This window comes from Sceloporus occidentalis, unplaced genomic scaffold (assembly GCF_023333645.1).
Source record: "Sceloporus occidentalis isolate IW3139 unplaced genomic scaffold, rSceOcc1.0.p SCAF_3, whole genome shotgun sequence".
NCBI lineage: Eukaryota > Metazoa > Chordata > Lepidosauria > Squamata > Phrynosomatidae > Sceloporus > Sceloporus occidentalis.
This window is the reverse complement of record NW_028316983.1, coordinates 139306989-139331457: the sequence shown is the minus strand read 5'-3', so window position 1 is coordinate 139331457 and position 24469 is coordinate 139306989. Positions and strand designations below refer to the sequence as shown.

General features: G+C 40.1%; 1 protein-coding gene across 9 annotated transcripts in view; it reads left to right on the top strand.

The window, feature by feature from the left end:
• Positions 1-24469, top strand: part of CTNND2 (catenin delta 2) — a 662387-nt gene that overhangs the window by 412737 nt on the left and 225181 nt on the right. For 5 of the 9 annotated variants that reach the window (XM_089516457.1, XM_089516454.1, XM_089516455.1 and 2 more), the window contains one exon: positions 21893-22211. In XM_089516457.1, coding sequence (XP_089372583.1) covers positions 21893-22211 — 319 coding nt within the window. Of the gene's footprint in view, positions 1-19056; positions 19093-21892; positions 22212-24469 lie in introns of all 9 variants that reach the window. The other 4 variants (XM_089516458.1, XM_089516456.1, XM_089516452.1 and 1 more) reach the window with 2 other exon arrangements.

Genomic DNA, 24469 nt, shown 5'->3' with positions numbered 1-24469 from the left:
TTCTGGACGCTGAGGCCCCGATACACCGGGGAAAGGGGCGAGTACAGCCCACCCCAAATAGGCGGTCTGTAACCCACCACAGAAAGTTTAAAAGAAACAATTGAAGCATATATATTTCCCACAGAAATAAATTAAATATGGAATATCATAGTGAACAAATAGTGTGTCAATAACAATTCTGATTAAAGCAGTAGGAATATTAATTGTTACTGTAAATGAGAGGTCCCAGGTTTGTTGTTTTCATGTTATTTCTTCTTCTCTGTTAATTGGCCTTTATGAGTCAACTATATTTATGGTTTTTTTATTTTAAAAAATACCAATACTAGTCAATAGTGATTATGATTCAGTATGTAATTATCTAGCATTGCAATTCAGCTCTAATTAGGTGGAGATTTATTGCTGATTTACAGTAAGAAAAGAGATTTAATAATACATTAGTTCCTACTAATATTCTCAACTAGTCAGATGACTCATATAATGCAAATTCAGTCCCAAGTTATTCAGCTCACCATTTCCATAAATACTGTGAGCTGTAAGACAAATTGTAAAGACTCACTCATTCCACATTTTACTGCACTGCACCATTTAGATGGCAGGGGGAAGATTGCATATTTGAACAATTCTCCTCCTCTTTCTATACAACGTGTGTGTGTGGAGGCCCAGCAACAATTGTGTACATATAGAAAGTTGGTATATTAGAGTTTAGACTCTTTGTCCACACATAGAGATGTTAGTTTTGAATGTGAAAGAGGGGGACATTACTCAGGTGTGCCATGGGTGTTGGTGGGACATTAAAACTTGCAGTTGTCCACTTTCAATATGAAATCATGCAGCTCAGCAAGTGTTGGGGGGTATGGCCTTGGAAAATATTTAAGTTGTGAATATAAAAGTTAAAACCTGTACAACATTTTTATTAAAGTACCTCCCCCCCCCCCCAAGTTCTTCTGTTTCTTTACCTAATTAAAAGATAAATACTCTATGGGAGGTATGACATAAGCCTCATCTATGCATTGCTTTAACTGCCATGGCTCAATGTTATGGAATTCTGGGATTTGTAGTTTGTTGTGGCACTAGAGCTGTCTGGCAGAGAAGGCTAAATATCTCACACACAAAAACAAATCCCAGAATTCCATAGCATTGAGCCTTGGCAGTTAAAGTGGTCTCAAACTGCATTATTTCTACAGTGCAGATAAGGCCATAGTTTGATGCCAAGGTTACCTCTTCCCCAGTTGAATAGCCTTTTGTTCACAATAGAGAAAAATGCAAAGAATAGGTCGCAGGAGAAGAAACTAATCTAAAATATTTGTTGACACAGAGTAACGTGCTACAGTTGTTCATATTGCTTCAACTCCAGTTTATAATTAAACACCCTTATGTCTGAGGAGGTTTAGAAAGGTGGGAAACAAGTAGGTAAGTATGGGAAGCAGGGATTTGTCAATCTTTCCTAGCCTTCATAGTCAAACAAAATTTCTGGTAGCCAGAACTTTGTGCTTCCCTTTCACTGCAATCCTGTGTGTGTTTCCCAGAAAAGGAGTCCTACTTTTCAAATCAATATATAGTTGGCCCTCCGTTTTTGCAGGCGATCCATTCCGGACCACCCACGAAAATAGAAACTTGCCGATATTCAAGCCCCATAGGCTTGAATGGCAGCATGCGCCCACAGGCTTGCACGTGTGTGGACTGTGGACACACGCCCCATTATGTCCCCCCTGTATTTGCCGTTCACACATAAGCAAGGGTGCGAATTCCAAGGCTGTGCAAACGGAGGGGCGACTGTATAGCCTGATAATTTACCTACCTCTGGAGAGACATCATGTGGTTCTGCAGTTGGTCTGTGACCATGTCTGTGCATCATCTCTGTCCTAGGCTGGGGAGGTGGTGCACATGATCCTCACAATTTTACTGGGAATCAGGGACCCTTAGAAAGACATGATAGGGCAATGTTGTAAAACTACTTAAGTCTGACAGCTGACTTCACTTAAAAAGTTTTTGGGTGTCACATTTCAACAGCAATCGGGACAAAATTCTGGGACTAAAAATGCCAGAATATTTTAACTGAAAACTCTCTCTGAGAATTACAAAATATTAGATGAAGCAATAGTGCAATGAAGAGTGAGCATGGCAAACTGCAGAACCAGCAAGGCTGGAGTGAGTCCCAGAGCCAACAGTCTTGGCATAGGCAAACAGACAGCTCTACTTCCTCTCCACCTAGGAGCTAGAGAAGTGGGCAGAGATCTTCATTATAGTTGTGAAAGGCTCTGAGACACTCTGAAGCACAACAATAATGGGAAAGGGGGTGGCCTCCCACTTCAGAACTCCGGGTAGGACAGGGATGTGAAATTTTGTTTAAGACTCAGATAGAGAAAAATCAATAAATCACCATGGCAAAGTCAGAGATTGGAATGAAACAACAACATCTTGGGTGGTGGGGAGGGAAAACACTGGATTTTGCCAAGCAGTAAAGCATTTAATACTGCCACTGCCATCTCTTCATCCATGGCGTCTGTCATAATAAAATACCTTTGGACCTGCTGTTTATTCGTTTATGTATGTAACATAAACAACTTCTAAAATATAGCGTGCATCCTCCATACGTGGGCGCACCATACTCAGCTTCCGGTTTATGTGGAAGCTGTGCTACACCCCATTGAATGGCATGTGTGCCTGTGGTGCGCCACGCCGCCACAAGCCCAAGGTCCATTTTAATGTTCACTTGTTGTATTTTTTAGCTGTATTGTTCTTTTTACAATTGTAAGCTACCTTGAATCTCAATTTAGGGAGAAAAGCAGGATAATATTTTTGTTGTTAGAAAGCTAAATGCAACAGTGTATGTAATTAAGCATCTGAGAGAGAAGCTTCTTTTTACCAAGGCTTTGGTAAAAATCCTACACCAGTACAGGTTGACACATGTGCCTAGAAGCAGGATTCTTCTCATTTAGTGTAAAAGAAAAACCTTTTAGTAATCTCTGCCCAAGCAGTCACTCTCATCAGGTCTGAAACTGTAGGTTTGTGTCAAACTCCCTGTGTGCACTGAGAGATCAGGCAGGAGACTAAACTGTTTAACTTGTTTAAGGGGGGAAACAAACAGGCAGGAAGGGGCAGCTTGAAGCCATGTCTTCTAAAGAGAGATTGGGGCTGCGGCAAACAGATGGTGTGGCCCCAATCCGCCTCGAAGCCAGCCGAAAAAGGAGCAGATAAGATCCACTCCTTTTTTCAGCTGGCAAAAAGCCAGCTTTTCCCACCCTGCCTCAGCTGCAAGATGGCTTTTAGACACTCCAGCAGTGTGAGGCATATAAACATGGTGGCACCGGAGCATCATGAAGCCACCCACATCTGGGCAGCTGGGTGGCTTCAAGCCAGCTTCCAGCCAGCTTCCAGCTGTCTTTGGTATATGCAGTGTCTAATCACTGATGATGATGATGCCTGGAAGTGGGATTCTGTTTGGGCTCTAAAAGGGGTTACTTGAACTCAAACATATTTATAGCATAAAGTAGATTAACTCATCTGGGGGAGAAAGAGACAAGTGGTGGCTATGGGGGTTTCCAAACCTCTCTCAGCTTGGTAAGTTATAGATCAAGTCCGTTCAGTCCCTCAACTTAAGCCTTGGATAGCTGTGCTCATTTAAATTGCTGCAGTGAGATGCCACATGATAAAAGAAGAAGGGCAAGACAAACACTTTTCCATTTGCTTTTTGCAAGAAGCCTTTAAATGGGCTATAAAAGTCTCAAAATATTTTTGTTTTCTTGTAGTAGATTTACATGCCTTGGTTGTTTCATTCCACATAAGCACATTGTTAGGTTGAATTAAAAGTTTCCTGAAATGTGTTGATCTGCTCTTCATTTTTTGTCTTGTAGTAACCTTATCTGTAATCTATGTATGTGCCTCTGGTACCAACTTTTCTGTTAAAGAAGGAGTGAGAAACACATCTCCTTCATTAACTGAGTACACCCATACTGGGCACAAACAAGGCATTTAGCCTGCAGACAGGCCAGGTCCGCACAGCCCAGAACCCTCCAGGAGCAGCCCAGAGTATTATGGCCCCAGACCTGGCCCAATGTCCCCCCATTACCCGGCTCCTCTTTTGCGACCCCAGACAACGGTTCACACACACACATCCTTTTGTGCCATCTTGCACAGTGAAACAGCTGGGTGCCTTATTCTGACCTCACAGCAAGCGACTTGCCAGGCTGTGCCAAAGCAGCACAGCAGAACTCATTGTAAACAGCCACCCCACTTCGCAACAGAGGGCTCCATATCTTCTGGGAAGATCCGGAGCAAATAGTTAGCTTTAAAAAAAAAAAAACTATTCTGCGGAGGGGGGCATATGATGGGTTTGGTGCTGAACTGGTTAAACATCATCCATACTTTTTGCACCAGGACTGTGAACTGGGCCCTCCATTGTCCAGACTTCCTTCAGAAAATACAGGGAAGGAAGTTTTATTTGACCCATGCAGACAATCTCAGAAAAACAGGTGCAGTACAGACCGCTGAAAAACAGCGGCCTGCCAACGCCTGTTTTTCCACCAGTGGGAAGCCGCAGGGGCCAATCCACACAACTACCCTCCAGCACAAAAAGAACCTGCAAAAGTGGGTTCTTTTTATGCCGCAAGGGCAGCGTAACTAGTGCGCCACTGGCCCACTCATTATTTAAGCACCATGCGGTGCTGTGTGGATGCCACGTGGCTAGGGTTGCCATATCCCGCCGGGGGGTGGGACAATCCCGGTTTGGGAGGGGCCAACCCGGTCCCGGTCCGGTTTGGCGCCCAAACCGGGACGGCCCTGCCCACTACGGCCACCTCAGCCCCCGCGGCGGCTCCAAGGCCTTGCTGAGGCCTGGGAAGGCTCTCCGCGGTTGGAGCTCCAGCCGCGGAGACGCTCCCTCCCGAGCCCCAGCGAGGCCTTCGAAGCGGCTCCACGGTCGGAGCTCCGGCCGCGGGGTCCTCCAAGGCCTCCGCAAGGCCAGGGAGGAGGAGGAGGCCGCTTCCCACCGCGGCGATTGCCGCGATGAGGAGCGGCCCCTGCCTCTTTCCCGGCCTGGGAGCATGCTGAGGCTTCCTCCCAGGCCGGGAGGAGGAGCAGGCCGCTTCCCCTTGCGGCGATCGCCGTGATGAGGAGCAGCCTCCGCCTCTTTCCCGGCCTGGGAGCCGGCCTAGGCTTCCTCTCAGGCCGGGAGGAGGAGGAGGAAGCCTGGCACCGCGGCGATCGCGGCGATGCCAGGCTTCCCCCCGCCCTTCTCGGCCTGGGAGCCGGCCTAGGCTCCCTCCCAGGCCGGGAGGAGGAGGAGGAGGACAAGGTTTAAAAATCTAGGACTTTTTTTTTTTAATTTCCTAGCCAGGAAATTTTTTTTAAAAAAATGTCCTACATTTTCAAACCTTGTCCTACATTTGTCCCGGTTTCGAGGTCCTCCGTTATGGCAACCCTACACGTGGCGCTTATGTAACAATGGCAGCACCCATGTATACAGGGCACTGCCATTATTACATCCTCGTCACATGCTAGAGTTGCAGGGTGTTTGGGTGCTCCGCCCAGAGGCAATCCTAGCACGTGATGAACCAGGTTTGAGATTCCCAGACGTTAGAGGCTCATAAGATATGTTCCTGCCTTCATGTAGTCTTTTTTCTGAATAGAAGATACATAATAATGTCTATGTCATCATTCATCCATATAGTCTGTTTTATAATATTACTCATCTAAATTTATATATATATAACTTTTGATATAAAATGTGTATCCCATGTTTATACAGCTTTTATATTCTCTAATTTGTTGGATCCTTCTGATCCAATGTTGCTGGTCAAGATGATAGCTTCACTGAGGGCAGCTGGTCAGTCTAGCATTGTTGGTAATTTCTTTTACTAGTGGGAGCTACAGTCTTCCAGGAAGCAGCTATGAGAGTTTTCCAGGAAGCCATAGAAAGCTTTGGACTCTGTGATGCCCTGACCAACAAATTTGAAATAGCATCCCCTCCCCGCTCCACATAAATATTGTCTAACCATTCTAACCAAATTATATATTGTATTCTTATAGAAACTATGGTTTGCTTCTGTGTATGGTGCCTCTTGGGTCACCCTTTAATACTATAGACATGCTCTTTCTTTTTCTTTCTATCTTTCTTGCCTTTTGTTTTAATTTTTTTAATTTTATTTATTTTTTGCTCAGAGAACATGAGTGTAGTCAACCCATCATAAGGAAATTGATATAAGTGGTAAAGTAGCCTTGTAGATGTTTAAATGTGAAGTTATTTTTTTCCTAAGTGTCTTGGTGGTGGGTTGTGTGGTTTCCACAGAACTTGAGGATGGGAAGAAATTAACAATAGTACTTCACAGCAATGTGCTTTAGTTATATTTTGTTTTTAACTGATGCAGATGGTGTAAGACACACAGGATTTTGAAATGAAGAGGTGATGGAGAGTTCTGGAAACAAACAGTTCTGAAAAATCAAAATATTGAAGAAGTGGAAAGAGGATGTTTTCAAACAAAATTTGATTAGACAGTAAATAGGAGAAAGAAGATACACTACTGTTTTTCTGCATGGTGTTTAAATATGCATTTTGGAATGGAAAATATCAGATGTTGATCTTCTGTATACATTTCTCCCCGTGGGAAATCTATCAAGGCCTCTCCTGAGTTTCTAAACGCTGGTTGTCATTTCTTCATTTTAAGCTATATTTTTTGTAGCTTCCCATGGACATTTTAAGCTTCTTGTGAATACTTAATCCTTTATTCTATTTTATATTATACAGAATAAATTGCAATTTTCACAAAGCTGTTTCGAACATTTGTACATCAAGATCCAGCAGTGTAGGATTGGTTCATTGTTCTCAAACAGTGGAAGACAGGATATAGAAACAGTCCAGAGCAGGATCCAGGAATAAGAGATTTCAGATGCTTTTCTGAAAGCATGGTCAAGCTCAAGAATACATTGGGCCCTTGGTATCCACTCGGATTTAGTTCCAGGTTCGCCTGCCTCATGGATACCAAATTCCATAGATGCTCAAGTGCCAGTATATTCAGTGACATAATAAAATGATGTGCCTCATGTAAAATGGCAAAATCAAGGTTTGCTTTTTGGAGTGTGTGCGTATATCACCATGGATGGTTGAATCCGTGAATGCAGAATCCATGGATATGGAGGGCCAGCTACAAAATTAAAAGCATGTATGAAAACGCCATACTAAATTTTTTTTTTAATTTTTATTTTCATTTTCAAAAAAACGCCATACTAAATTTTGAAGTTGCAAAAATATACAGCAGCACTATTCTCAGTCAAAGAACCTAAATGGCCAAGTCCTTCTTATCCCAATAGAATCATGACCCTTCTTCTGCTATGCTCACCACCTCCAGTGAAGAAATTCCTATAACAATGTCTTATGTCCTAGGTTTGATGTTTTATTTGGCCTACCAGTGATTTTGGATGTTATATCTGGCTGGAATATAATAACAGGTGTTGATAGCTGATACTCCCTGCTGCCAAGTCTAACTTCTTCTGCCAGTTTCCAGCTCCCCCAGAAGCCAGGGGGAGTGATTTAGGAACACCTGTGACAATGCCACTGCAAAGCAGAGAGTAGATTGTGGGGATGAGTTGGAACATTGGCCCAACCTGTTTTAAAATTGTCTTCTTGAAACTGTCTTCTATACTGAATCATGTTCTATCGTTCTGGAAATTAGCTTTATATTTTATACTGTATTTATAGTGTAAGGCCATGTTATATATATATATATATATATATATATATATATATATATATATTATTTATATGCTTTTAAATGTTAGATATAATTTTGTTTTTTTATCTGTTTCTTGTTCCTAATATCCATGAGTTCTAATTTTAGGGGAAAGGTGGGATATAAATTTAAAGAAAAAATAAAGAAATACATTCCAGATTGATACTGCAGAGTGAACTATTGAGATTTGTATGTGTGTTGAATTGAAGCTATCACCTGATTCAAAGACGCCTTTGATAACTGTGTTAGGGGAAGGCTACTTTATTTGTTTCTAATGCCCTATTAGCATGAGCCAAATAAAACATTCTCCCTCATCCTCTCGGTGATCAGTTGAAATGGTGCACGGCCCAAACCTGTTCTGATATGAACAGTCCAGATGACATCTGGCTCATTCAGCACCAAAACTGGAGTATACTCTCCTTATGACAAATTTTAAAATCTCACTTTTTGCTCTGGATCTTCATTGTGATGCTGGGTACTGTGCTGCTAGCCACTGGTGGTGATAGTTACTTGCTCTGAGGTTAGAACAAGGTGCCCAGCCATGTGACTGAGGCTATGTGCCTCATTCTGATCACAGAGTGAGTGACTCTTGCCAGTGGTGGCAGGTGGGACAGTGGGATGTGCATGCAAACAGCTACCAGATATCACAACAGAGGGGGCTCAGGTAACAAGAGGACACCAGGGTAGCTCTGGGGCCAGAAAAAAACCTAAGCTGCCTGGGGGCCATATAACATGCCTTATATTTAAAATAATAATAATAATAATAATAATAATAATAATAATAATAGGTTTTATTTATATACCGCCCAATCACAATTGAGGGGATAACAGACAGTTATGGCATCCCTTGCTTTGGAATAGGCATTTCATGTGGGAGGGGCTGCAGAAAATCCAGACCATGAAGTGTATATAGTCCCCAGGGTTTTTTTCATGTCCTCCGCTTTTCCCTAGACCTCCAAAAAGTCTCTCCCCAGTTTTTTAAAATATGATACTCTTTCAACTGAAAAATGCTCTTCTGCATCAAACAGCTGTTCTCTAAGCCATCAACAACTCCTAACCTTCCCCTATCCCCTAAAATGACATAAAACATCTATTTCGAAACGTGGGAGAGGGATCTGAAAGTCACATCGTCTTTCATTTTAGCTGAAATTGGGCAAACAGTGGGATGGTGCAGTCGAGTAATGGGACAAATATTCAAAACTATTTCCCCCAAATTGTTGAAAGAGGTATTTAATAATAATAACAATAATAATAATAAAATTATTGTTACCCTGCCTCTCCTGTAGGATCGAGGCAGCTCACAACATCTATAAAATACAGGATAAAATACAACATACATTAAAATGCATTCTATTATTCCCTCCCCCCCCCCCCCCCAAACTATACCATCATAAAATACCATTAAAACAATTACATACTTAACACAATCAAAGCAGTTGGAGATGGGGGATGGACAATTTTGGGTGTTCTCTATGATATTTCATATCCATGGGAGACTAGGTGGGTTATTCAGGGAAGGTCTGTTGGAAGAGATCTGTCTTGACAGCTTTTTTAAAGCTGTCAAGGTTGGTAGTGTTCCTCCGACAGGCCATTCCATGGTTTGGGAGCAGTGGATGAAAAGGCCCTCTAGGTAACCATAGTCATCCTGGTCTTTATTGGTTGTAGTAGGTTTTTCCCAGAGGACCTAAGTGTGTGGGGTGGATTGTATGGAATGAGGCAATCCTGCAGATAAGTTGAACCCAAGCCATGAAGGGCTTTAACCCACACCTGTACTACGCCTGGAAACTGCTGTAATCTGATATCAAAAACATGTTTATCTAGCTTTTCTTCATCATTCTCACAGTGCTGATGCTGCTAATAAACCTCTAGCTACTAAGAGGGAAAGGGGGTCCAGAAAGCATTAAAAGACTTTGTAAAAAGACTTTGTAAAAAGGAACTTCTTTGTCAGAGGCTTTGTTAATAGAGGTATGCCTGTATTCTTCACATAAGACAGCATTCTTTGCACAGAAAATAATATTTCTGCAAATACATATTATTTCTGTGTAGAAAATGCTGTTTCCTGGGGATGTTTGAAAACCAGCAGTAAGAGGGGCAAAACCCAGTTCTGGTGCTGAACAGGCCAGACATCCTTTCTCCCCCTCTGCACCACCAACTGTTCCCTCAGGAAACATTTGGGCTGGGGAGAGTCTTGAGGGGCATGCACTTGCCTTCCCTCCTCCTCCCCACCCTGGATGTCTCCTGTGGGGCAGCCAGGCTGGGGATGAGAGTTGGGACATGAGTGCTTGCCCTCCATCCCCCTTCAGGAGACAGCTAGACTGGAGAAATTGCCATATTGACCCATTTTGGGGATCAATTTTTTGTAAGCTTTCCTTGACTTATATACAAGTATATACGATATACAGTATCACATGCTTGGGATAGTGAGTAGGAAGATGCTAATATACTTATGCCTTGCTTGTGAGTTTCAAGGAGGCATTTGGTTGGGTGTTGGGTGTTAGGTAAAACAGGGAGCTGCAGTAGGACCTTTGATTTGATATAGCAGGTGTCTTCTTTTGTTCTTATGTTATCTTCTAACCACCTTCCAAAGCCCTTTGGAAACCTAATTAGCTGGATACATTTTAGTTTCTAGTCAGTTGAAAGAGTTGTGGAATATAAGCCATTGCATATTGATTTAACAGGGTCCATCCACTTGGTGGTTCTACTCTAGTTGATATTGATTTGAACAAGTAAAAGAAAGCAGTATAAAACCAATGATTTATAAACAATAGCAATAAACACTATTTTTAAAAGAAACTGTCTAGGAATATAAGATCATGCCAGTATAAGGAAAGTCAAAGCTTAACTTGTAAGGCACATCTTTTATTTTCATAAATCTGAAAACCAAAATATGCTCTTTCTCCACTTTCTTTGCTCTCCTCTTCTCCCTGGCTTATGAAAAGGAAAAGATGAAATGACAAAGGGTAGTGGTAGAGCAAGTGAAGATAAACTGATGAATTATAATTGCAAGTGTATGCAGGGAGCAAAATGATGGACAGCATGTCCCTGCATTTGGTTCCTGCTTGTTTTAAATACTGAAAAGCTGAACAACAAGGGGAATCTCATTTAAGATAAATACAAAATGACATATCAAAAAGAAGTATATTGGAGGTAGTGGAGAAATAAGGAAAACCCCTAAAAATAGCTGGAGTAGCATGGTGTCTTTGTTTGGTTCTTGGAATATGACAAGTCAGAATTGCCTCTGCAAAATAGATTGGAATATCCTAGTGCAATCTCTGCAAAAATGAAGCAGCAGCAACAACAAAATTCAGATATTGATACTGTGCTTATGATGGACAAGTATTGTATTAATGATTTTTATGAATGAAATGTTCATGTTAAATTGCTGTGGAAGAAATTTACCTATATATGTCTATTACTAGTTGTGTATGAGTGTGTTGCAATTCTAATACTGTTCATTAATCCCCTTATATCAAAGGAAACTGCACAGGTGTTGTTTTGGCCTCTATTTCAGCTCTTTGTTTTTGCCTGTTCAGTTTAAACCTAATTTTGCTAAGTCTTAAATTAAGATTTATCTTGAAACACGGCATATAATTTTGGTCCACTTTCCCAGTCTACAGAGATAATCATGCTAGTAAATTGCTTAAGCCTAGGTGAAATTCTCCTTCCCTCAAGCTTATGAAGATGAAAATGCTACAATCCGAGATTTCATTCACTTTCTGTTTGCCTGGATGCTGTTACAGGGTAAATATTGTGTCCTGAGCTTCAAGGCAGAAGTCAGAAAATTACTCAATGAATGTTTTTTTGTTTTTAAATGATGGTATGTAAGATCATGTGAATACCACTTTTCAGCTCTGAATGTATAGTCGAGCTGCTATAACAGTTCTGATACTCTCATCACAAAGGATCCTCTCCCCATGCTTAGCTTACCATTTTCAGTGTTTTCGATTTATTTCTAGCTTTACTATACTGTACTATATATAAATGTTGGTTCCAAAATACAATCATTGTACTACATAGTCGAATAAACAGTTTGAGAAAATATAAAACTGTTGCCTCAACCTACTGGGTACAGTGTGAAGTCGAAGTCTTTCACAGCTGGTATCCATAGTTTTTTGTAGGTTTTTTGTGCTATGAGGCCATGTTCTATAAAAGTTTATTTTTGATGTTTTGTCAGCAGCTGTGGCTGGCATCTTCAGAGAATACTGGCATGGAAGAGGGTGGGCTATATATACTGTTGGTTGAGAGGAAGTGATTTGCATGTTAATCTGTGTATTGTTCCGATGTTGAATGGCAAGGCCTCAGGTTGTCTATTTAATTATTGATCCATTGTCTGCTGGGAAACCTCCTGACCCTGGGTGGTTTTCATTTGCATTTGCTAGGCCTTGATTTGGTGTTTTTGAAGATTAGTAGCCAAACTTTGTTTACTTTAAGGGTTTCTTCTTGGTGAAGTCAAAGGCTTTCATAGCTGGCATCCATAGTTTTTTGTGGGTTTTTTTGGGCTATGTGGCCATGTTCTAGAAGAGTTTATTCCTGGCGTTTCGCCAGCATCTGCGGCTGGCATCCTCAGAGAATGCTGGCATGGAATAAGCTCTTCTAGAACATGGCCATATAGCCTGAAAAATCCACCAAAAGCTATGGTTTCTTCTTGCCTATTAAAATTCTCCAGGTGTTTATGCATTTCAATGGCTTCCCTGTGCATTCTGACCTGATAATTGTTGGCATGGTCCAGAATTTCAGTGTTTTCACAGAGCATTTTTATGCCCAGGATGGTTTATAACATGTTCAGCTACAGCTGATTTTTCTAGCTGGCCCAGCCTGCAGTGTCTCTGGTGTTCCTTGAATCATATTTGAAAACTGTGTTTGGCATTCCCAATGTAGACTTGTCCACAGCTGCCCAGTATGCAGTAAACTCCAGAGGCTGTGAGAGGGTCTCTCCTGTCCTTCGCTGAGTGCAGCATTTGCCAGATTTTCTTGGTTGGTTTGTAGACCATTTGGTTGTGTTTCCTCACCAGCTTCCCTATTCTCTGTGATTCCTTTGATGTATGGTAAAAATACCTTCCCTTTGGGTGGTTGTTGGCTTCACTCCTATAGATTTTTCTGAGTCTGGCAGCCTTTCTGATGTCTGAACTGGAGAAACCATTAACCTGTAGAGCCCAGTCCAGGTGCTTCAATTCATCTTTTCGGAAGTGGGATTCACAGATCCTTTTTGCCTGGTCTACCAATGTTGTTATTGTGCTTCTTTTTTGTCCTGGGTGATGGTTGGAGTTTTTGTGTAGGTCCATATGTATAGTTTTTCTGTATACTGTGTGGCCCAACCATTAATTCGATTTGCAGATGACATGATATCCAAGAATGGCAATGTTCCTTCCTTTTCATTTTCCATTGTGAATTGGATATTTGGGTGGATGTTATTCAAATGGTTCAAAAACACAGTCAGATCTTCTTCTCCGTGGCTCCAGATGGTGAAAGTGTCATCCACATATTGGAACCATGTTGTGGGCTTTTTTGGTGCTATTTCCAGGACTTGCTTTTCAAAGTGTTCCATGTGAAAGTTTGCTATCATGGGGCTCAGAGGGCTTCCCATGGCTACTCCATCTCAGCTGCTGGCAAAATGTTAGGAATAAGCTCTTCTAGAACATGGCCCCATAACCCAAAAAAACCCACAAAAAACTACTGGGTACAGTTTGTTAATTAGAGTCAAGAAAACAACTTAGGTCTTACCACACCTTAAATACTGACTAGTAGAATCATCTGTGAAAGAAGTTCCACTTCACTGATGCATGAAGTTCATAAATGAGTGGGGGGGGGCATAATCAAAAATATAGTTAAAGGGCAAAGAAATGAAATAACTTCTGTACATAGCAATTCAATGAATTTTTAAATTAGGGAAAGCTAACTGCCAGGTTTGGGGTCCACAATGCTTCCTAGGTGACCTCAGAGAGCTACCTCTTCTGCCACTTACACTCTCTCAAAGATCTTTAAAACTGTCCTTATGTACATAGGACAATATTGCCACCTTTTGGGCACACCTCTTTCCCCCAGCGGGAGGTGGCACTCTTCCTGTTGGGGAAAGGAAGGAAGGAAGGAAGGAAGGAAAGAAAGAAAGAAAGAAAGAAAGAAAGAAAGAAAGAAAGAAAGAAAGAAAGACAGACAGTTCTCTGGGCCTAAAATGCAGGGAAGGGAGAACATGGTGAAATTTCATTTGGGAACAATTTGACAATTTAACCTGTTGACTACATCCTCTTTTGTGATTGTTGTGTGCCTACAAGTCATTTCTGTCTTACTGCATCTGTAAGGCAAACCTCTCATGGGGTTTTCTAGGACTGAGAGTGTGTGACTCAACCAAGGTCACCCAATGGATTTCCATGGCGGAGTGCGGCATGAAACCCTGGTCTCTAGAGTTGTGATCCAGCTCAAACCACTACAGCACACACTCTATCCCTGGCTTAAATGTATACAAAATAGGCACACTGACTCTTCACAGTTATAGTAACTGATGATAACATGGTATTGCTAAATTCATACCCATTCTTGGCCAGGAAGCCATTGTACTATACATGACTAAAGAACTCCATATGTTATTGAGGTACTACTGCCAGAATATCATACTGGTGAGGTCTGATGGGAGTTACAGTCTAATGGAAGCCTGTTTTTCCCCCAGCCCTAATTTAGACTGTCATATATAGACATGGGAGACTCAGCTTCAAACTCCCGCTCACCTGGGTGACTATGGATGAGTCACTTTCTCATTATAACCAAATTTATAGGTGACTGTGAGAATAAATATGGATGAAGAGAACCATGTACTCTATCTTGAGTTCTTTGTAGGAAAAGTGTGGTGTTGTTGTGCACTGAAGGTGGAGATCTATGCAGTAACTCAGATCACCCCTGCATGGGGAATCACATTCCCACTTGATTATGAACATACCCATTGTTTCCCCTTAGCCATGTCGTGCATGTTGTTTGCAGCTGTCCACAAACATTCCCAGTTATATGTACAGAATAGCCCTTTTTCATTTAAGGGATTAAGTGTTGTTTGTTTTTTAATCCTAAGTACAGCTGCCAGGTTGTAACTTCCAAATAATACCTCTTGCATCCTTTTATTTCAGTTTATTATGTACCTTCCTCTTCCTTTTTTGTTCACATTTGTTGAACTCTGTCGGTACATGGTTCTCGTCCAAAATGAAGCCATCTCTACTCACTACTTCCTTCCTTTCTTCCTTATTTGTTTGTTTAATTTTTTGGGCACCAAGACTGGTTTAAGAAAATATTAACATGAGCACTGCAGCTCTTGAGTGTCGTTGGGTGTTTGTTTTTTCTTTTAAAATCTCCATGTCTTTCAAAATGTGTTGTTGTTTTGTTGTTGTTGTTAATGTTTCTGTTGTTTTGCTCTTTTACAGTTGTGCTGATTGTTTGACATCTTAGCACTTTGGGATAGAAATACTTCAAACAAATTATTTTTTTTGCCACAATTAATTTAAGGCAGTTGTTTTCCTTTCTGCCCTTGAGGTGTGGCAGTAAAAAAAAGGAATAACATCTGTAGAGCAATTGGGAGTTTAGAGTATGTATGGATTTAGCATATAAAAGAAAGTAGCTGGCAAGATCTCATTGTAAAATCAACCCTTAAAAATTAGGTGGGGAAAATGAGGAATGGAAGAAGCTATACTTTTAATTACTTTGGGGACAATAAGCAGATTTTTCTCTAGGCCTGGAATGAAGATTATTCCTATGTTGCTTGCGATGGGGATAAGAATGAACTGGCACTGGCAGAAGAAGAAAAAAACCGATGAAGTAAACAATCTGAAAAACAATATATAATAACAGAATCGCACAATCGGGAAGTTATTTGAAATTTGTTTACTTTGGGAAGATGGTACTACAATATTTGCTGACAAATTGGCAAGAGTTTCTGACTCCCACTAGTTTAAATACAAGAAGTTAAATTGTAAGTAAATATTATCTGTCATGACTGATTGCTTAGGGATTTAAATATTCATATTGAAGAATTTCAATAAAATCTTCAACAATGGATAGTTTCAAAAGCTCTCCCTACTTTTTAGCTGTTTTGTGTTTTTAAACTGTAAGTTACCTTGAGTCTCAATTTTAAGAGAAAGGCAGGAGATGATGATGATGATGATGATGATGATGATGATGATGATGACGACGACAGTGACGATGATGATGATGATAGTTTTTCACATTTTTCAATTTTTTTAAAAAAATCTTTGCCAAAAGGATGGTTTTATGGAAGAACCTTCTGTGAATTTTTTCCAATAAGTTTCAAAATATGAAAATTTCATGACATTTTACCATTTTTCATTGAGAACAAGAAAATGTGAAATTACTGTTTCTATCATTGGGTTTGACTCTCTCTCAACCTCAGCGTTCCTTACCAGTTGAACAGGAGTGTTGCCCGGTTGCCTTTGACTTGACGTTTACTTGTGTCTTAAACTGTATAATCCAATCTGACACCTCTTTAAGTGCCATGGCTCAGTGCTATGGAATCTGGAAATTATAGTTTTGTGAGATCTTTTTAGTCTTCTCTGTCAGAGAGCTCTTGTACTGTAACAAACTACAAATCTCAGGACTCCATAGCACTGGGCCAGGGCAGCTAAAGTGGTGTCAAACTGGATTATTTCTACAGTGTGGATCAGCCTTTGTATCCCAAATCTGTAATAACTCAAGATACAGGTTTATGCAATAGATAGTTGGCTGTACCTCCCTTAGTTGCCACTATTTTGAATTTTCCCTCCACACCTATTTCTAATAGATGAACATTATAACTCATATTAGGAGGGAAGGGATTAAGTAGACTGCAAAAACTTCTACCTCATCTCTGTGCCAAAAGTCTACCATAAATTCAGACAAATCCTCTGCCCATAGGAATAAAAATAATTTTCAGATGCAGTAAATATCAGTTTGTAATTAATACACGGAGGGTTTTTTTAATTATTATGAATTATAGTGGAAGATGTTGGATAGGAATGTGGCTAGAACTGAAAGAGGTATAGTACTGTTGCTTGTGGGAAAAGATCTCTCACTCGGTCTGTGATGCTTCTGTTACACCAGCATGAAGTTAACCCTGGTGGTGCATTGGTTAAATGTCAGTACTGCAGCCACTCAGTCACAAGCCACAAAGTTGTGAGTTCAATCCCAGCCAGGGTCTCAGAGTCAACTCAGCCTTGCATCCTTCCAAGGTCGCTAAAATGAGTACCCACCTTGTTGGGGGGCAATTAGCTTATAGTTGTAAACTGTTCAGAGACTGTTTAGTTCAGTATGAAGTGGTATATAAATGAAATTGCTATTGCTATTGAAGTTGTTACCATTGCATCCTTTTACAGAAACACACATATTCTTCAAAACAGCATGTGTATTTGTCAGTCCTAAATTAGTGTCTTTGTGTTGCTGCTAAGATCTCACATTCACCACAGGTATTTTATACAGTGCGCCTGCACTATAGGCGGGCACCCCATATGTGGCTTCCAGCTTACGCAGAAGCCGTGTGATGGGAGAGTGAATGGTGCGCGCACCCACGGCACAAGTGCTCTCCCGTGATGCGAGCACAAGCCCCATTCAATCAAATGGGACTCGAGCTTACGTGTTTTTGGCTTACACGGGGGGTCCAGAACAAACCCCCTGCATAAGCCAAGGGACCACTGTATATTCTATTACATAGAAGCAATACATAGGCAAAATTTTAGCCTTATCCACAGAAAACTTCAGGATTCAATGTAGATTTTTCTTTCTCGTTAATTTTCAAGGCTTGCAAAATGGTTTCCTAAAACTCCTCAGCTTTGCGGTAATTTTTTTGTATGATGCCCAATCATGTATTTGAGCTGTTTATACTTATTCATTGAACATGATCCAACATACAGTTGTGTGTGCAGTCTTTTTGAAATCAGAAAGATTTATGTAAACTACAGCACACCCAATGCAGGTACATTAATGAGCTATTATGGAGATTATCAGATGGTGAAAAAGGATAAGAGAGAAGCGGGACACTCCCATCCTTATTGCACGATTGCGGGAAGATTATCAGATGATGTCCCACAGGGTCATTCTCATTCTGCCCTTATCTCGCCAGTGAAGTGGAATGGCTCTGTAACTTTTTATTGACAGGAAACTGCCATCAATAAAAAGTTATGTGGCCATTTCACTTCACTGACAGGAAATGGACAGGATGAGAGTGACACCTCAAGACATTGTCTGATAATATACCTACAATCGTGCGATAAGGACAGGAGCATCCCACTTCTTTCCCATCCTTTTTCACCATCTGACAATCTCCATTGTTTCTCCTCCAAAAGCTAACAATACCTTGTTAGGATGACAGATGGCATGATTACAGAGATTTAATATGTCTTTATTTTAATTCATATACTGTTGTATCTAGAAGCTTCCTGGGTTTTTAAACTTCATACACCTTTGTAGGGAGACCCAGTGAGATATAGTGGTTTGAGTGTTGGAATGCAACTCTGGAGACCAGGGTTTGATTCTCGTCTCAGTCATGAAATCCGCTGGGTCACCTTGGGCAAGTCACATGCTCCCAGCCTCAGGGCAAGGAAGTGGCAAACCTCCTCTGAACTAATCTTGCCAAGAAAACCCCATAACCTTAGCTTATAGCCTTAGGGTCACCATAGTTCAGAAACTACTTGAAGGCACACAACAACAACACTTGTATATCTGTTATATAGATTCATTTAATATGATTAGTCATTGTGAAATGTATAATAGGCACTGGAGGCCTGTAAGAAATTGGGAAATCCCTCCCATGGCTTACGAACATGAAACATGAGTTCCAAGGGTAGATGAAGAGCCCTGGTGGGTCAGTGATTAAATGCCTGTACTGCAGCCACTCACCCACAAACCACAAGGTTGTGAGTTCAGTACCAGCCAGGGGCTCAGAGTGGACAGCCTGGCATCCTTCTGAGGTCACTAAAATGAGTACCCAGCTTGTTGGGGGCAATTAGCTTACACATTGTAAACCGCTTAGGAAGTACTTAAGTGCACTGATAAACGGTATAGAAATGTACTTACTATTGCTATACTTGTTATTCAGCACTCCTGGTCTTGACATTCAACAGTGGAATTGTCGTAGAACATTAAAAGCTGAGTTAGAATATTAGGGGAGCAGGACAGAGTCCTTAGAGACTACTGCCACTGGTGATTACTGAAGAAAATACTTTCCTTTTAATCACGCCCACTCCCCAAGCTTCTCACATGCTCCTCAGCCTATTTCCTTCTTGACAATAGTATTTCCTGTGTTGCTTTATAAAGGGTTTGTGTATTGCATTTCCCCTCCTTCAATTTCCTCTTTATCCCTTTTCCCCAGCTGATATTCAACTGCTCTTACATTCTGTGATGCCTGGTGAGCAAAGAGCATGTTCAATATGCGTTGGGTCATTCCTTTTTTTCTTTTATGTATGTGTGTTTCCATTTATGAACTGTTTTTTCCTCTCAGCCTACCTGTGGAGAAACACCTAAGACTGAAGAATTCTTGTGTGTCGGTGACCCCCCCCCCTTCATTGCGTTACTGATAGGTGTGGGATCCCTAAATTTGCTGTTAATATACATCATGCTCATTCAAGCTAAATATCAGCTTTTACGCATGTGGACTAAAATGATGTGATATTGTTGCATTCTTTTTTAATGTTTACTAACTAAAGGTTTTTCAGTATTGCACCATCATGACCATTGCCATAATTAACAACTGCATTATGTAGTTCAGCTTGCTGTTCCATATACATCAAATGAAAATTGCATGAAGAAAAGGAATATTGAACTCAAACTGGAATGAATAAAACATGTGCTTTTTTCAAGCTGAAAAATGTTGCATATATGCTTATATCCTAACTGGTATTTTTAAACATTACATGGAACATTTAGGAGATGGAAATTTAAAGTGAACTTCATTATAACCTGTTGCAGTGTTTGGTAAAAAAAAATATTCCATCAGACAATTGCAATTATGTGATGAGAAAACTTAATTCTTGTGGATGGATAGGTAGATGGAAGGATAGAGCTGAAACATCTCCTAACTTATATTTTCAAGATAAGAGTAAAAGGAGCCTAATATGACAAAAACATTTGGACAATGACAGTTTAATCTCCAGTGTTCTGCTGACATTGACAGTAACAAAATAGTGTGTGAATTCTGTCCCATGTCTTAATTATCTCACATTCACATGTCTTAATAATCTTAGTTAACAAATATTTGTCATAATAAGTTGAAGTTGATGAATAATATGTAGTAATTCCAAAGTCATAAGGGAAAGTATTATTTTCTTTGTACCTTTACATGAAAAAAATCGTAATGACATTACTTTTATTGTATAACCTAGGATGACTGTTCATTTTAGGCAAAATGGGGGTGCTGAGGGGATGGGGGATGGATTTAAAAAATTAAGATTTGATGGGAGAAGGCCATGATTTGAAGGAAGAGAGCAGAAGATGCTTAACCCATACTGTATGCTATTTCTCCTTTTGCACACTTCTCTTTCTGCCTGTTGCAGATGTACTGGCCATGCATTTCTCACTGGAGAAAAGCAGTAGAGCAAGCATCCACTGGGGTTTGGTTCCAAGACTCCTGTAGCTACCAAAGTCCATGGATGCTCAAGTCCCATTATATGCAATTGTGTAGTAAAATCTGTTCTTTATGACAAAATCAAGGTTTGCTTTTTGGATATTATTTTTTAAATTCAAGCCATGGATAGTTGAATCTGCATGCAGAATCCTTGGATACAGAGAGACACTACATATGGAAGCAGTGCTGGTCAAGGAAAGGTTTAAGCACTTTTTTGTTGTTGTTTCTCCAGATCATGCCCTATTCCCATCAGTTTTTACCTCCTTGTCAGAGGACTTGGGTTTCCAGACCCGAGTCTTTTTGGGTTGGAGCTTAATTATGACATTAACAGAAAGGAGAAACTGAACATTTTCCAGAGGCTTAGTTAATATGTGAGCTGGGGAAAGCACTATACCCTTTTTGTCTCCCTCACTTTATTCTATTTGTGGTTTGGCCTAGGCGGGTTCTCCCAGAGTCTTTTAGTGAGAATTATATTATAATTTAATCTGGTCCTATGCACATTTACTTGTACGTAAGTGTTGTTGCACTGAATATTATTTATTCCCAAGTAAGTATGCACAGGACTGCAGAGCTGGTTAACTAGTAACCAACTGGAAGTAAATACAATATAATATGGAATCTATGTTAACCTGTTTAAGACAACAGTCACAGATCAACCAAAGATTGATTAATTTAGGCTTTATTCACTGAAGAACAACTTTTTCATCATGTTGGACTGAACCCTCTGGTAAAGGTTTTCTGAATTTGTATACCACCTGAAATTCTTCAGAAAGCTTCCTAGTGGCATACCAACCCAGAGCATGATCTCTGATGATGCATCCTGATACAAATGCCTTTCTCCCATCAACCACAAATACAAGAAACTTGTGTGACTGGGGTGGGGGGGAGTCAACTAGAGTGAGAAGGAACTGACAAGAGTTTTTCATTTGGAATGGAATGAACTGTACCTCATTTGGAAAGAGGTTGCACTTTGTTTTACACATATCTTTCCTTGGAATTGTAATAAGATAAATGAATACTTGTAATAAGATAAATGAATATTAATCTAGGAGTGGGAAATCTAATTACACTGCTGCTGCTAATACCCGAGAAGGCATTATATCTCACCTTTGCTTGTAGGCAGGTACCATTCTTAGTGTGGTGTTGGGACATATAAATGTTTAACACCAAAATTTTAAATGTGAATTTTCTATTCATTCAATAATTGTTTCCATTATTCTTGTGTAATATTAGCTTCCAGAAAGGAGATGAAGGGATATATAAATGCTTATTTTAGTCTTTTTAAAATGTTTTATCTGACATCCCTGAAACAGAGCTACAGTTATAAGGTATCATTTTCTTTTTCATTTTAAAGTCACTCTTCCAAAAACAAAACAAAAAAGGCTAATGAATTAAAGGAGCACTGCAGTGTCTGGGGGTTTTGTTTTTGTTTGTACGCTTTATCTGTGGGTAGTATTTTTTTATATGGTGTAAGTAGTTAGTCTGTATTTCATTATGGTTTCAGGTTTGACAATGTTCTTTGTTTTTGTTTTTCTTGTTCTTTTCAAACCCCTGTTTATATGTGTGTATTTTTTCCTCTGCCTAGACCTGGTTAACCATTTCTGTGAACAGGTCCTCAATTTTTTACTTTGTCCCTACTTTCCTGTCGTAGCCCCATCTTCCCCTGGTGTCGACTCCGTACCCTTACAGCGCACAGGCAGTCAACACGGCACACAGAATGCAACAGCGACCTTCCAGAGGGCCAGCTATGCAGCAGGCCCAGCCTCCAATTACGCAGACCCCTACCGACAGCTGCAGTATTGTCCTTCTGTTGAATCACCATACAGCAAATCTGGACCAGCCATCCCACCTGAGGGAACCTTGGCTAGGTCACCTTCAATTGATAGCATTCAAAAAGATCCCAGGTGGGTGAAACCTTACTTTTATCTACAGTTATGAACTCGTAAAGAGTTTTACAGTTGCAACCAGCTTCATATTTTACAAGTGTAGTGTGTTAATAAGCCAAACCAATTGACCAGCAAGGTTCATTATTTAATTTAGTTGCATTTTTCCCATTTCCTTTTAACAAAAATGAATATATTTACTGTGTTCTTCTATTACGTCTTCCATGAAAAAAAAACTTCTACAAACAAACTGAACATATTGGATCTAATAAAGAACTCCATATTAGTACTTTGAACTTGTGTTTGTGGCATTTCCATTGACAAAAAAACAGTGTGGTGTCTCTAAAGATTAATAGTTTTGCTAAATTTCATCCATTCTGCTAGGTCAGAAGACTGGGATTGAGCATTTTGTTGGTCATATAGACTTAAAATTGGGTCTGTTATATGGACTTATAATTAAAAATGTAAAAGGTTAGAACTGAAGTTGCATTAGAAGAACTGCAACTTCAGAATAATATGATTGATTTATATAATACTTCCATTGGCAAGGGGTGCCATTTTCATAGTGTTTAAGTAGATAGATCCTAAACAGTTTAATGGGACCAGTGAAAACAGTTCATTCATTGTATGCACTTATACTCTTGGACATACATAAATATTCAGTAGATTAGAAGCTTGGCTTTGTACTTGTATAATGTACTTAAACTTGGTTTTACAATTTGCTGTAAAATTGCATCTTTGTTTCAGAAGCAAGTATTTCTGTCCTTTGCATTTGATGCATTCCAGATTCAACAGGGTGGATTAGGTTATGGTTTATTTTCTCCTTCTCTGGATTTGCAACAGTGAAATTTAATCGGATAACATCCGCATGGATGTCCATGCATTTTTAATAGTTCAAAGATACATCATTATTGGCTTAGTATTACTTAAATATTTGCATACTATAAAATTCCTCTTGGCTATGCTGTATGAGATACTTAATTGCAGCAGACAATACTAGCTTCAGTTATGAGAGGTAGAAATAGGAAATATTTTTACAGTGCACTTTCTTTTTTGTACTCATATGGTGTTATTCATTTATTGACAAATTATAAAAACTTATAAAAACATCATCGCTTTAGACTTCTTGAGGTCAGTGCTTCTGTACTGCTTTTCTCGTTTCATCTTGCTTTGGTGTTTTGCCTTATGACTAGTTTTCACAATGTTGTGCACCAAATTGTTCTTTTTTTTTTACATTTCTTTTATTAATAACAGAGTACTTGTAGACATTTGTAGAAAAAAATTTTGCTCATAAATTTCAGTAAAAGCAAACCAAATGTCTATAATCCTTTTCCCCTTTAATGTTTGAATATTATAATATGAAACTGAGATATTGTGTATACTTATACTGCATATAAAATATTATTTAGCTGTACTTAACTTGTTCAGCTGCAAAATATACAAGTAAAATACACTGACCCCTGTACGAAAGATTACATATGGGGCAAAACAAATGGGCAGGAAAAAGCATCTCGAACCTGTATTTTCTGGAAGTAGGTCGAACCCCCGCTATCTGCACCGTCCTCTCCCAATGCAGCCCAAATGCACATGGCCTGATCACACAGTGTGGTATGAAGCTGCACTGCTGAGTAATTTCTTTTCTTGCCTCCTCACCATACATGTGCACCATCACACAAACACGCCACCGGCAGATGTCTGCTGCCTAGATGCTATCCCATTGGATGGCCACACCTTTGAACAGCCACAGAGTCACACCTGCAATTCTCCACTAGTAGAGGGCATTGGAGCATCATTTTGCCCAGTAAAACACTGGCAAAGCACAATCATGGAGACTCCCTTATAGGCCCCCTTCACTTTACCTTCTCCCCATGCCCCCTTTTGGACTGTCTGTTATGTGTATGTTGTAATTACATCCATTGGAAGTGTCAGGCTTTCCCTTTTTTACATTGCCACCCCAACTGCTTGAATACAATGGTTCTGTCCTTTTTTCATGCACACTTGCACCAATGCATTTATATGCAACTTTAGGGTTATGGTTAGAATGGATCGCTCCTTTAGAACCTCTCTCACATCAGAGCGTTTATATGCAGGTTTGAAGGTGTGTATTTTCCAGTCTAAATTGGAATATGCCGGCTTCAGTCCAGTTTGTGCCTACTTTGGAGGCATGTATCATCTAAATGCCCTGCCTTCAAAGTGGTTTGACACTGCTTTATTTGACCCGTGTGTTTCACCCTTATCACTCATATCTGTAACTACCTAAATGATCCTTCAAGCAAAGT